The sequence below is a fragment of the Nyctibius grandis genome, chromosome 16, assembly GCF_013368605.1.
Source record: "Nyctibius grandis isolate bNycGra1 chromosome 16, bNycGra1.pri, whole genome shotgun sequence".
Taxonomy (NCBI): domain Eukaryota; kingdom Metazoa; phylum Chordata; class Aves; order Nyctibiiformes; family Nyctibiidae; genus Nyctibius; species Nyctibius grandis.
Genome location: NC_090673.1, coordinates 1,759,899 through 1,774,896, shown reverse-complemented (window position 1 = coordinate 1,774,896; position 14,998 = coordinate 1,759,899). Strand labels below are relative to the sequence as shown.

The 14,998-nt window shown below is 39.9% G+C and overlaps 1 protein-coding gene across 4 annotated transcripts in view; it reads left to right on the top strand.

The window, feature by feature from the left end:
- Positions 1–14,998, top strand: part of RABGAP1 (RAB GTPase activating protein 1) — a 68,658-nt gene that overhangs the window by 39,528 nt on the left and 14,132 nt on the right. For all 4 annotated transcript variants that reach the window (XM_068413830.1, XM_068413832.1, XM_068413831.1 and 1 more), the window contains exons 14-16: positions 11,214–11,327; positions 12,281–12,355; positions 14,594–14,719. In XM_068413830.1, coding sequence (XP_068269931.1) covers positions 11,214–11,327; positions 12,281–12,355; positions 14,594–14,719 — 315 coding nt within the window. The remainder of the gene's footprint in view (positions 1–11,213; positions 11,328–12,280; positions 12,356–14,593; positions 14,720–14,998) is intronic.

Below are 14,998 nucleotides of genomic sequence, written 5' to 3'. Positions count from 1 at the left end.
ATCAAATTACATCTTCATAAAAATTGTGTGTTGTGATATGATTAAATGAACTAATTTCAAAGTTCCATCTCAGACTATAAACTATTTTTTATTAGGGTTATCTGCCTCACTTTCAAATTAAGCTGCTAGAAGGTTCAATGTGCAGGATGCAAGTCAGTGTCATTTTTTTTAGTACAATGGGAAGGATTTCTATACGCACAACTTCTCAGGTGATCATTTGCGTCATCTAGAACTCTTATTTTTTCTTTTTTTTAAGTTTACTGGAAGTTTAGGTTGTGATTATATTGTCATTTTCCAAATAGACTGGGAGAAAATCTGTGAAACATTTTTTTAATAATCTCCAATCAAGTGACAGTATTTTTAACTCAACAGATATCTTTTGTGTGAAACAAGTTTTACTGTTACGTTAGGTTTGTTTAATGAAATGTTACTAGTTTCTACAGTCTTTATTTGCTGTTAGGGGTTTTGTACTTGTTTTTAAGCTTCTTATCCCTGAGAAATTTGTTCCTACTAGTTGGAATTCTGACATGGCTCGGTGTCAGAGTGCCACGGGGCAGTCTTGAATATTTGTCACAAATCTTTGACAAGAAGAAAGTGGTATAAAGTACCGAGGCACAGAGAATCTCAAGAGTATCACGAGGTTGCGTGAAAAGTCTTTCTTACAGCAGAGACTTGAATGAGAGTTTCCAGATTTCAGTCTCATGCTGCATCTCTGTGGCATTGTTCCTTTCCCCTCATAACAAAGGTTTTACCTGTAAGAGGTCCTAAATTTAGCAGTTTGTCTGGTCTGAAAAAGACACTTCCAAGGCCTATATGTGTTGTGAGATGGAAACATTCAGTATGCCAATTTAATAAGCAGATTTTTTGATATTTATTGTGGTATTGCCAGCTACTGCGATGGTAACGGTTGTACTGAACCTTCGTGATCAGGGATTCTGAAGAATTTCAGTCTGATCTTACTCCACACCAGGGTTTGAAGTTGACAGAACTTCTAATTCAGGTCAGTGCTTTAAAAAAAACATTTCTTAGGAACTAATATCTGAGCATAGGAGTCTACCTTTAGACATTACAAACAAAAGGCCCTTTTCAAATTTTTCCAATTACTCGATTCGTCTGTTGTAGGTAATTTTAATTTACTAAGAGGAGGTGGAGGTTTTGGAGGGCTTGTTGTTCTAACACATTTTTTTAGATCCAGGTACTTGAAGCACCTGCTGAAACGTTTGCCTGACCTGGCCCTTACTTTGTTGTTTAGTTTAGAAACCTTTTTCTTCTCTTCTAGGATTTTGCAGAATACGATGACACCTCCTTTCCGTGGTGTCATTCAAGAGACACTTGAATTTTACCTCACAGCCAGTACTGTCTGAGGTTGGCAAAGCACGTTTGTAACTGATGTTCTGCTGAGATCTAAGAGGTGTAAAGGTTTTTATACTTAAATGGGGAAGAGTAGCTGTCTTCCCTTACACAACTGAGAGGAATGGACACTTTGCAAACACCGGGGTTGTTCTGTTGAGGCTTCCAGGAGGGGAGAGGCTGGGGCCTGACGGCAGTGGAGAAATGCCCAAGCCGAGTCCATTTGTTCTCCTGGTGAAAGCAGCTTCCCCCCTGCTGCCTCAGCCAGCCTGTGTCTTTCAATCCGTTGTCTGCTCTTCTCTTTCCATTCCTCTTGCTGAAATTCAGAGCTCTAGGGAGCACGGCTGACATGGGGCTTTTCCTGTGTTTCATAATGTTCGTACGGTGAATGCTGTGGTTTGTTTGTGGCTGTGCTCTCAGGTCAGTCAGGTATATTAAATCTATTACTTGCTTTGGGTTCCCTTAGACTTTGCAATAGTGTGGGCTTGAAATATGTTTGGCTGAGGTCAGGTTAGACCTTGGGACAAGTCGCAGCTGCTGAGGTTGCTGGGCCATCAGTTTTTACAGACTGTCTCCAGCAAACAGCCCCTCCTTTAGGATGGTGGGAGAATCTCCCGTTGTGAAAACAACCCATTTTGCACTAGAAGAGAAGTGTTCTCCTGACTTCTAGAGGCCAAGAGCAGCGACTTAAAGCTGCTCAGTTATTATTTCCCTTATTGCCTGTGCATTGCAGAGGTGCCGCTTTGAAAGGTGTTCTCTGCAGATAAGCAAAGACAAGACAATTTTAATACTAAAATTTTGTACATAAAATGTTTTTGGAAGAGGAGAGCTCTTCAAAATTAAAAATTAATATGTGTAAAACCAGATGCAGTTGTATTTAGAGAAAGAAACCGAAAGTTGCGGCCAGTGGAAGGAAACAAAGGAAACCCGCCAGACAGCTGTGCCTGCGCTGTGGTAGGCTGTGTGTTGCAGTTCTGTCAAAACAGTGGAGTATTTAATTGGGGTCAAATCCTTTGCAATACATTTTTTAAAAGATGGAGTTTAACCTTCTTGGTTTTGCTTTGCTGCACTCCGAAGGCAGCTTGTCTGCGCCTCGGGGCTCCCACACCTGCAGCAAACAGATTCCCTTCGGACCTGGAGCGGCGATCCAGCCCCTCCGTTTCGGTTCAGGTAAAATGGGATAATACCAGTCCATGTCATGGCTGACCATCTGAAGTGTTCTAGCAATAGGGAAATAATCTGATGTGATACAGTTTGTTTAGTCAGCTCTTCAGGGTTTTTTTTCTGTGACACAAGGGTTTTTAGACAGGTGAAATGTTTTGCTTATGCAGGCAGCTTTGCTGATGGTTCTTCACTCAGTATTGACTTCTGTCACCTTCCAGTTTTTATTCCCATTGCAGAGTTTAAAACAAGCCACAGTCTGGGTCTGCTCTACATGCATTTGGTGGTGGTTGCAAATGGAAGTGTTTGCGGATTTCACCCCTATCATATTTGCATCCCTTGAGCTTTAGCACTTAATGGAAACGTTGATGTGAGTTCTATTCCCATATCCTGATCCAGGTTGTTTATTTACAGCCTCTGGTGTACTTTAGCAAGTCAAAACTGATTCTCTACCTAGTGAATTTGTGGTTACTTAGTTGAGAAACAGAAGTTGCTAAAGTCATCTTTGTTTTATCCTGAAGACGTTGGCGGTGGAGTGTCGCGATCACTGAGCTGATCAGAGGTGCAGGCTCTGCTCTGGGGAGAGACCAGGAGGCCAGCTCGCTGTGGGACTGTTCCCTGTACGCGGGTTGATAACCAGTAGCTTTATGTGCTGAGAAGCTTTTAGAAATGCTGAGCAGATGCACATTGCATTAGGTTATGTTTAGAGATGGAGTTTAGACAGACAAACACGTTTAGACGTTGGCCATCGCTGCGTGTGCGGAGGAGTGCTACACCTGGGCGGCTCCTTCGCGGGAGGCAGCGCCTGGGACGCAGCCCGAGAGCACCCGTGGGTGGCTGGGGAGGGGGAAGGCAGTCCAGACTTTCTGTTCTGACTTCTTTCTTTTTATGAATTTGTAAGATGAGGATAGTGATTTTGTAATTCAAAGCTTTGGCTTCTCTCTGATGGTCATTACTGGAGATTCTTTAATTAAAAAGTTAAATAAATCCAAGTAACTCCTTGTAAAGATGAACTCAAATCTTGCTGTGCATATGAGAGTCATTCTTAAGTGTTACAAAGATGATGTGATAAAAGCGATCAGATGCTTAATAAACCCAAGTCATTATTTTTACGGTAAATTGAGAAAAGTTCTTCTGGGATTTCAACTGTGAATGAATCCTTGAAAATCAATAATTAGATTAGTAAAGGATGACGTTTTATTATGCTGGCAGGAATATAGAGGGATTTGTCAGGGGAAGCAAAAACAGACTTTGCACTGAAGTGGCTTAGGTATCTTTATAGTGCTAGTGATTTTGTGTGTGTGTGAAATCTTTGGACTATTTTAATATAATGTAAGGCTTTAAGCTTTAGCTAACTCAAGTTGCTCGTTTTATGAAGTTACATTAGTACCACACTGTGAAGTATTTTTAAATATTAGCATTACTGAGTATTAAAAGTATTTCATAAAAACATTTTTTAAAACATTTTCTGTAGATGCTGTCGAAAGAATTGATGTTTAGTGTACAAAGAAATAAAACCCTGAGGGCTGTAAGGTACCTGTGTGTTTCTGATCACCTCGGTTTTTGAGGGGTTAGGTATTTCTTGAGGATAATTTGTTGTCATTAAAATCTACTAAAAAATAATGGTGCAGTTAATTCTTTCAGGTAACAGGAAGCAGCATTACCTCCAGCCACGCTTTTGAACTGTCTGAAAGGATTTGCAATCGCATATATTGTCTTCACAGACGTATGTCTTTAGAAATGCTGTACAGCACAGTGTTTTGCAAGTTCCTATGCTGATAAATTTCTCTCCATGTGTAACCTTTGAAATCTAGTTTCTATTGTAACTCTAGCATGTAAACACTAGATTCAATTTTGTATTCCTCTAATGAATGCAACAGGATGGAAACGAGTTTGCAGTTGCTAATGATGAGCTTTTTTACTGTTCTTAATCCTCGTGGGTATGTCTTTTCTTCAGGGATTTCAAAATTGTATTAGTACCTTTTTAAATTGTTTTTTTTTTTTCCACATGCTGTTTACAATTAAACTGCAAGCATGGGAGGCTGTGCGTGCATGTGCTTTTAGGTTGCTTTGCTGGATGAAATACAGTGGAGCGATCTTACTGTAAAGGATGCTCGCTTCTCCTTGTGTCCCCTGTCTCCTTGTGCCTTCACAGTGACTGGGGGAGGTGACCTCAGTGTGTTCTGTGGAGGTTTGATATTTGTCAGAGGGTCGTTGTGAGGAGTTTTGTTCGGGAGACAGTCCAGCTCCTCACACGAGTAGTTTTTTCCTGAGTGTCAGTGAAAAGGCCAAGAATAGACAAAATCACACGTGAGAATGTGTGTGTGTGTGTTTGTAAGGACTCTGTGCACCTTTTAACGCTGGAACTTGTTTCGTATTAAAAGATGAAAAAGAGGTGTGTGTGTGTGAACCCCCTGCTGTGAAGAACTACGGAAAAAATCCACCAAAGCAGATTAGGAAAGCAAACAGGTGAATTAGAGGCAATCCGACCCTTGAGACTCTCTAATGCTGTTTGATGCTGAGGCAATGGGCAGTATCAGGGGGTCCGGCTGGGCTCCTCGGTGCTCCTCATCTCTGCCTGCGTTCGCTCTGTTTTGTGCTCTGCGAGGGAAGGGGGAGGTGGTGAAGGTGGGTGTTTGATACACAAGAGACCTGAGGAAGAGTTATTGTTGTGGCTCCAGAATTACGTATTTTGTGCCAACTCAGAACTGTTGTTAAAATACAGGGGAGAGGGGTCCTTCTGCCCTGTCGTTTTAAGACATTTCTGTAGCTGATTTTTCAACCAAGACTAGTAATAAGAAAAACTACAGTTGAGCCAAAAATAACAAATGTTACTGATTTAAAATAATACTTGCATATTTTTAAATATTAAATGGAAGTAGGTAAATCGGAAGCATGTAAATATCTGATTCTAAATCTTTGCGTAATTATTTCCAAGGGGTAATTTTGCTATGAGCTATTAGAACTCAAAGAAATATATTATTCCCTTTGAGATGATCTGTACCCTGGCTGTGTCATACATCTCTTGGCTTGTTTCCTTTTTGCTGTAGATGTACATACATATATATATGTGTATTGTGTGACTGTACAATTACTGCCGTGTTAAATTGATTGGTTTAAAATACATATATACACATACACACACATATATGTAAAATATATATATATTATACATAAAATACATATATATATGTATTTTAAACCAATCAATATAGCGTGGCAGTAATTGTACAGTCACACAGTTTAGGGCTTTGTACAATATGTAATTTTAAGAATGTCAGTGTAGTTCTTAGTGAATTTTATAACCACTTTTCTGAATCTGTTATCAGCACTTCCCATCCTAAGAGAAACTGCACATTTTTCAGTGATTGTTCCACTGGTTACGTTTTTGTCTGCCATTTGTTCTGGATTGATGTAATCTTGATACTACTAAAATTTCAAGGGCTGTTGGCGCATTTCACGTAGCCTAGGATTGCCTGTTCTCCAAATGTATGGATCATGCATCAACAGTACTAAGTAGCCTTACTGTTTTGCCTAAAAGCCTAGCTAATTTATTTAATATTCTCTCTTTAAAGAGAGGTCTCTGGAAGGGGCGACATATTTTAGGACACTCCTTCTCTTTAAAGGGAAACTCAGAATTGAATAGCAGTACTTGTTGATCAGTGATATTATTGTAGCCAAAGGATGCATGGGTGGTTTAATAGGAAGTTTTTGCTTCAAGTTTCTTGATGAAATGTAGTGTTCTACAGAGCTGTGTGAAGAGTGTAGTTTTTTATTCTGAAATGCACTTGTACACTTTATTTGAAAGGTCTGAATGGATCATAAATACATTTAAGAAATAAAGGATATGTCACATGTTTTCACATCTTGTCTCGGATGACTTTTATGTAACTGTGCTGATAAAGGTGTGTTCCTTTGGGAGTGGGTGGGGTTTTTTCCTCTTATCTTGATTGCTCTAAATAGTCTGGCTTGGACGTAATTGCCAAGAGCAGGAAAACCTTCCAGCATGCGTTTTGTGTTTATGCTTTATCCATACATGATGTCGGGCACTGTAGGCAAACTCCTTCTGTAATTTTCCTGTGGGAAACTTGAGCCCTAAAAGGAAAGGAACACAGCGAAAGGGCTGGATATCACAGGGGATTCACTTTTATTTTTAGAATTGCACTATATTGCCATATTTGGACTGAAAGTATGCTGTATCAATGCACTATTGTATCAAATTGCAGCTCTCTGGCCATTCTGGATTTGTCTAAATTATTCAGGTTTTTTACACAAATGCTATTTATTTGTTAATGCTCTCGGTAAGTGCTAACTCCAGGTAACACATTCTGCAGGCAGCATTTCTTGTGAGTACATTGCTTTGGAAGTGGGTTTTGTAATATTTCCTTAAGGTCTTGGTAACAGGTGTAATTCTTCTTACCGAAACCTTCTCACAGTGGTTTGGTCAAAGACACATGCAGGAAATGCACTCCGTGTAAATATCCCACTAACATCGAAAATAGCATTTTAATATTTTCGGATGTACTTACAATGTACAGATGTGCTCAAAATAACTTCTCCCCATTGTATGATATTCCCCTTCTTGCTGCCCATGGAAGTTTCATAGCGCTTTGGCTTTTTCTGCTTGTTGCAACTGCTGAAAGCTGTCAGCTGGCTTGGTGCCCTCTAGAATGGCTTGTCCATGCCTGGCGCAGAGACGCCTTGCAACAACATACCACGTGCTGAGCTGAACCTGGGCAAAGCGTGTAAAATTCCACTGATGGACTGAGTCTCTAGACCCTTCTCACAGTAGTCTCCAACCATGTGACAAGACCCTTGCAAAGTCAGCGGGACCTTCCTAAGAAATAATTGCAATGTGAAAATCCATCCCATTGTGGTAAGAGTGAGAATCAAGCGGAGTTTGGTTTTTGTGGTGGATGTGTCTGATACCCCAGTGAGCAAACTTCTGTATTTTGAATCATTCTGGGGGTGGGAGCAGGGGGGAATCTAAACTTTGGACTTCACCATTTTTCCATTTTTATGTTGTTTTTGAAGTCAGCCGGTAGCCTGGTGAGACAGGAGTTGGTCTGTGGGTGGTAAGCCATTTCCAGCAGGCAACTTCTTCTGTTCCTCTGGAGATTTGTTACTTCAGTTTTTTTTCATCACAGATCTTGTCCCTTCAGCAATTCTTTGCTGCTCCTTCTTCATCTTCTTGGGTTTATGTAGGGGATTAGGAGGAATAAACCTGAGCTGCTGAAAACTGCAAGTAGATCAGCCCCATGAAGAGGTGCTAGGAACTCTCTCTCTTCCATGTCTTAATTGTAGCTTAAGCCTCAGAAAAAGCTTCTAAAGCAACACAGTCTCAGTCTGATGACGTTGATTGAGGTTGTAGCTGCATGATATGGTTTGCAGATCTTGGGATGGTCCCCAGAAGATCACGGAAGTACAAGTAAAATGTCTTTTCAGTGTGTCCAGCTAAGGAGGCGGGAACCAGTATGCTTTTATAGGCAGGCTGATACAATGGATGGGGTTTTATCTACTGGACTGCGTCCTGATTTCCATAATTACTCACGTAGTTTCTTTTAAATCAACTGGAGAGGAAGGTTTCAGTATAACTCCTCTAATATTTTAAAGTGCATAAAAGAGGGGGAGGAAGGGTATGTTCTTAGTCTGAGCATCTGCATTTTCCTGCTTTCCTTTGGAGCAGTAAGCTGTTGTGAGAATTTTAATCTTCCCTACACTTGCCTCAGTTCTCATGGCTGTTTTCCACTCTGTTTTCTTTATTACTTTCTTTTTCTTCCTGTCATTCTTAGCTTTCTATTTTTCAATCCCAGTTTGTGAAGGGTGTGGGTTCAGAAGGGTTTCCTTCAGTTCCCAGTCCCCTGAAAGCATGAGAAATTGCCCATTGAGCCAATTCTCACAGCAAGGTATAAAAATAGGAGTAAAGAAAAGGTTACACAATGCTTGGATTGCAGCAGTCTGTACTAATGGGGAGATTTCAAAGCCATGGTTTGAAAAACATTTCTTAAACCTTATCATTTCCGTTAATTTTTCTCTCCCCGAGCTGTGTTTCAGCTGCAGGAACTAGTGTTACAGATTACTTGAAGAATTGTACTGCAACACAGGAGTCAAGTGCTGAACAAGTCACGCAAAGCCAGAGAGAGACCACTAATTAGGTCTCTTTAGCCATAATGAGCGATTTGTTGGAGAAGCCTATCCTAAAGAGTTTCTAACCAGATGCTTTGGTCTGTGCTATTAAATAAGTGGATTCAAAGGCAAGTGGAGTCAAGATTATTCTGCCATTGCAGCAGAACACAGGTAACACTCAGGAAAGCCACTTGTTTGGTACCCCAGATTGCTGTTAGCAGTGAACAGTACCTGTGCTCTTGCAAAGCAGAGGACTCTGTCCTGCAGACTTTTAAGAAACTGGAAGTTATCACTAAGACTCTATTCACATGCCTTAAAGTTTTCAGAATTGTTTGAGCGTTGTCTTTCTCCACTTGCAAAACTATCTGAAGCTAACAGCCAGCCATTATCTTACTTGTATTTGTTGACTTAAAAGGCTTATATTTATATGAAATTTATTTAGCATTGGATTTTGTTTGTTTCTGATTTCCTTATGATGAGACAGACCTCTTTAGCATGTTAATTATTATCAAATTGAAATGCTGAACAGTACTTTTGATATAATTTCCAAAACAATCAAATAATTTGATTCTAATAGCAGTGTAATGCTTCCCTAATGAAACGTCTGTATTAAGCCACAGAGAGGAGCATTAACCTTGGATTAAAATCAGAAGAGAAAATCAAGCACGCTGTGGTAATTTTGTTCTTCTTGTTTGCAAAATCGTTTTGTGAAGAAAAAGATCAACTAAAAGCCATATCTAATGATCTTCACACTGATTACATCGTGTACTTCTTTACTATCTGTTTTACTTCTAACCTTGTTTCTGTGTGTGTAACAGAAACATGGGTTGTTTGGATAAAGTAAAACCTTTTAAAAATAAAACGTCTCTTCTGTTTTGCTTCCGCAGAGCATCTTACATGTTTGCAGTGTTAACCTGGGCACTGTCACATGGTGATCTCGCATGTGAAGAAGACTGGCTTTTTTATTTGTGTTAAGTCATTGCCAGGGAAGCCACCTAACAAGGGAACCTTTGACCCTTTCACTAGCAGCGGTTGCTTAATGATTATTGTGGCGTCTTTTCAGATTATTCCCACTACCAAGGAGCTCTTGCTCTTGTTAGCTGCCCAGGAACGTCATCTTTTAAATAGTGAAAAGGACCAATTGTAGGCAAAAAGAAATATCTACAGACAAACAGAGGGCTTTTGTTTCTGTTTTATTTCAGCAATTTGGGTAATAGCAATGATTATAGTAATAAGCTAGATAACAGCTGGGTCATGACTACCTCAAAAGGCACAAGACATGATGGTGAAACCCATCCATACAAAATCTGATTAATCAGAAATCACAAAATACAGCATAAAATTGTAGATATAGCTCTGAAATTGTAGAGGTCAATCCAGATTTTTTTAATTCAATATGGTGAGCGTAATTTCAGATTCAAAAGACACACTACAATTTCCTATCACATGTTGGGGAAATTAAGTGTTTTAAAGAGAGCTTGAGGGAGTGATTTCTGTTGTGTGCTACTCACAGAATAACTTGGGTTGGAAGGGACTTCTGGAGGTCATCTAGTCCAACCCCCTGCTCAAAGCAGGGCTTACCAGATCAGGTTGCTCACAGCCCTGTTGAGTTGAGTCTTGAACATCTGTGATGATGGAGACTTTACAGCCTCTTTCAGCAACCCATTTCCATCTACGTGGAAGAAGCTGCTTAATCTTCTAATTTGCAGAAATGTTTGTGTAAAGTAAAGGTTTTGGCAACTGTGTCAAATCTTTTGACAGCTATTTTCTGTTTGCCTGGCTAGCAATTATTTCATTTGTGTCACTGTTTGGTGTGTGTTTTTAAAATATATATTTCTTATTGTTGTTTTCTGTATTAAAGGAGGATGTAGGAAATGTATGAGCTGTCTTTTCAGCCCACTGTTCATGTTTTCTGATTTTCTTAATTGTATGCTAGTTGTTATTGTTCAGCTATCTGAATGTCTAAGGCATCTGAAACTGATTGCATCAGAGCAGCATAGAGAACAGAGTTCCATCTTCCTCATGCTGAAATGCCCAGCCTCATGCAGGCAACTGTCCCTGCATTATATCATGTTTTACTACACGATGCTGTCTTTCTTGGGCTCGTACTCAGTTTTCTGCTTTTCTGTTGTCTAATGCTGTGGGGGGGATGAAGAGTGGTTTCTCTAGCTGGAACTAAGGGACAGAATTTTGGACAGCAGCATGGAGCTGCTTACAGTTCACTGTTACTGTCCCCAGCTGTGAGATAAAAGAAATGTGACTGGGCAGTATTTGTGTTCAGAAGTCTCCAAGGGAAGGCTGCTGTCTGCATTGCAATGTCCCGGAACACTTTTGTCTGTGTGCTTTTTCTGCCGCTCACTGACCGTTCCCAGATGTGCTTAGGTAACCGAATCTATCAGGATTGTGATCTGGAGCTGCCAGCCTGCAAGCAGTCTGTTCTGGTTGAGTAGAGTGAGTTTTGTTAAATTTAGAACAGTGCACAGAACACAATGCCAGTCTCCGAACTCTCAGTCCTAGCATGTTGTAATTTATATTCTTTTGATGTGTTTTAATTTAAATTTTTTTTTTTCTAATAGGAGTCTCCACAAGACAGTGCTATCACCCGAGACATCAATCGAACGTTCCCTGCTCATGATTATTTTAAAGATACTGGGGGAGATGGCCAGGACTCCCTGTACAAAATATGCAAGGTATTCTTTAAATTCGTCTTGACTGGTTTTGAGAATTTATATTTAACATCATTAGCAGATGGAACTATTACCTGAGAAGGATGTGTATGTATTACAGTTAACCGTATCATGGAGACACTCTGGCACTAGACTCTGTCTGGTTCTCCATCGTAGACTTCTAGCTGGCTCTAGTGCCATTCAGGTAGGAGACGTGAAGTAATAAACCCTTCTGGATTCCTGAACACGAAGGTGTTTGGTACAGAGACTTCACATGATTCCAGACATGTCAACCTGGATCAAGCTGGACAAATTACATGCTGTGATGAGGATGAGGTCTAATTCATACTGATGAAGAGCAGCTCACCTTTGGCTGCAGCGTGTCCCCAAAGTTGTGCTGACAGTTAGGGATGTGTGCAGGAAATCACACTGATGTTGCCTATTGAAAAAGAAATGTTCTGATGTTGGGTGTGTCCTTTATGTGTAATGTATGCCATAAGCTGTTGTTGTCATACATAGTTGTCTTTAAAACTGGAGATAACTATGTACCTTCTATAAATGTTATAAAGCCATAGGCATGCACTGAAGTTGCTTATTGAAAGGAAGAGATGGGCAAAAATGGGCAGCTTGTTGTTGTATTGGCTTATCTCAACTGGAGCACTCACAAGCTTCCAGCACTCTTTCTTTTGTGTTCCTAGTGTTTCTCCCTCCTCGTAACATCCCTGTAGCACCTGTTTAGAGGTAAAAGCACTCAGGTAAGTGGTTCAATAGGCTGCAGCAGTCTTGGTGCATCCCTGTAACCAGCCACTCTCACTATGTATCACAGTTTGATTTTCATACAGGTTATCCCTTCGTTGGAATGGCAACTGATGCACCCCATGAAAATTTTATGGAGCTCTGTTCAATGCAGTGTTTTGTTTTCTTTGTGTTTGTAGCTCAAGACAGATACGCTGTTAAGTCTTGATTCTTTTTTTTAGGCCTACTCTGTCTACGATGAAGAGATTGGCTACTGTCAAGGCCAATCATTTCTTGCTGCTGTGCTGCTTCTGCATGTAAGTGGTGATTTTCCCCCCCTCCTGTTTTAAACTTAAGAATAAATATTGCTCCACTTGCGTAGAACAAATGTTGATAAGTCCTGAACTAGTAGAGTAGCAGGCCACATACCCACTTAAGTGTTGGTCAATAATAATGTGATTTTAGACAGAGAAGAGTACGTTGTTTAAAACTTACTGTACTCTTGTCTACAGCCAGCATTCATTTCACTGTTTGCGTTTCAGGACCCCTTCCATGTGAAACTCTGCAGGCTTGTACTCATGGTCACTAGTAGACATGGAATTTGTGTATAAGACAGCACTGCAAATGTTTCTGTTAAAGGGTTTCAAGGTCAGATTTAAGCTTTTTAGAAGATGTTTCTATTGGAATCAGTCAGAAACATGGATGGTAGTTGCTGTATGTCTTGTATACACAAGTGTATTTGTGACATTGATGGGATGTCAGTTTATTAGGTGTCAGTGCTTTGAACAATGTGCTGCCTATGTGGGCTGTTGTGCTGTAGGCCTTTGTGCTGCTTGGGTTTAGAGGTCAGTGAAGGAGCCAATAGTATTTCAATTTTTTTAAAAGATACTGAATTACACTTTTTTAAACTTTGTTGTTGGTAGAAGTGATCTCATCAGAGTAATACCCTTTAATTGCTTGTGTGTTCAGAAGCTAGACAGACTTATGGTTACTGTATATCAGAAGCAAAAGTTTTCAATTCACTCATGCCTGGGAAATATGAGAGGATTAGAAATCTGTGCAAATTATTTATAGACCATTCTTTTTTAGAGTAATGTCTGCTTTTTATCAGTGTTTCTATTGCAAGCATGGGTAGTTGAAACTGAACAGAGTTCTGAAGCCCAGTAGTGTTTTGAGATTTCTTTTTCACCAGCTGCTTTTTAGTGATTTTTGCTGCCAGAGCGAGCTAAGTGTGAAGACTTCTCTGCAGTTTTCAGTGGAAGTCTGGTCTTCAGGGGAGTATTTTCCATAATGTAAAGTCAGTGGAGGATATAGAAGAGATTGTGAACTCCATTCTTTTGAAACAAAAGCCAAATGATTAATGATAACAACCTTTTAGTTCTTCGTAACTGTAATCTGAAATATTTTCTTGATGAGCAATTAATTCTTTATTACTACACTGAATCAGATCAAGAAGGGTGGTACTTTCTGATGGGAGAACTGAACACTTTTACTGAAACATCGGTGCTTTCTTTTAGCTTTTTCATTGTCATATGTCATTTTTTTTTTACTATCCATTGCATTAGAGAGACTCACTGTCAAGAATGAACCATGTGTTGTTCTAGAGTTTGTTCTCTAACAATAGCTATTGCTTCTGGCAATAATGTGTGCATTTAAAAAGGCTAAATTTCAAATAAGTTTATTTTTATTTGCTTCTCTTTGAAGTCAGCCTTTGGAGTGTGGCTGCTAGGGAAAATAAATATTAAAAAGAAATGTTGCAGACAAGGAAATTAAGTTTCTGCATGTCCTTCACTATCAGTTTGGAATGTCTCAGCAAAGTTTTCAGTTTTAACAAACTCCATCTGCAGATTAATAATAGAATACTTGAGATGGATGTTCTGTCCTTTACAGGAACAAGTGATTGACCTGAAATCAGACTTTACTGTGGAAATATGAAAACTGAATGTTGATGTCAGGGAAAAATGTCTAAACACTAACGAGCCATGATGAGTGTTTCTTCAGCTTTTGGCAGAAAAGGGCTATTGAACTTTCCCAAACCAGTGCTGAGTTGTGACTTTTGTTAGCAGTTACTGATCTCTCTTATTCCTGCCATCTAATAAATAAACATCAACTGTAATAATGTCATTTAAAAAGGTAAATATACCGTTAAGAATAGGGGAAAGATCGTGTTTAACATCCTCTAGTAATACTGCTTCTGTCTCAGTTACGTAAGTGACAAGGGGTTGGGCTTTTCAAAATCTGTAGGATTCTGCTTCTGACATGATTTGGAACAAAGACACAAAGAAACTTCTTTGGTCTTGATGTCTGAAAGATGTATTTTTAGTTGGGCAATTGAGAGGTGGTTTATTCCACAGAATAAGAATGAAATGCTGTTTGCAACACTAGGTCTCATTTTGTGTGTTAATCTTGTTTACTTTTAAACTGCATAGGGCCAGATTAAAAAGGAGTGACAAGTTGGCCTTTCTGTAAGAGGGAGGAGAAGGGAGGTAAGGGCAAATGAGACTGATATGAAAGATTCAAGTGCTCTGTGATAAATACACTTTCCTCTCTCACAGATGCCTGAGGAGCAAGCTTTCAGTGTTCTGGTCAAAATCATGTTTGATTATGGACTCAGGGAACTTTTCAAACAAAACTTTGAAGATTTGCACTGCAAGTTCTATCAGCTGGAGCGCCTCATGCAGGTGAGTGTTCAAACTGGTGTGAAGTGAATGGATCAGAGCCTGCAATTCAAAACTAGCAGTTTGTCTTATACACGAGTAGTGTTTGTGACCTCTTAGTAAGGATGAAGAGCGAGGACTATCCATATTGGAGGTTTCTTAGGAGTAGAGAATGTTGACCCGAGACCAGCCTGATGGCGTTGGTGGTGTGCAGTAAGTTTGAAGGCAGACGTGTCTGACCAGTTGCCGTGGCTCTCGTATGGCCTGGCGTACTGGGGACTTCGGAGCTCACTGCAGCCACAC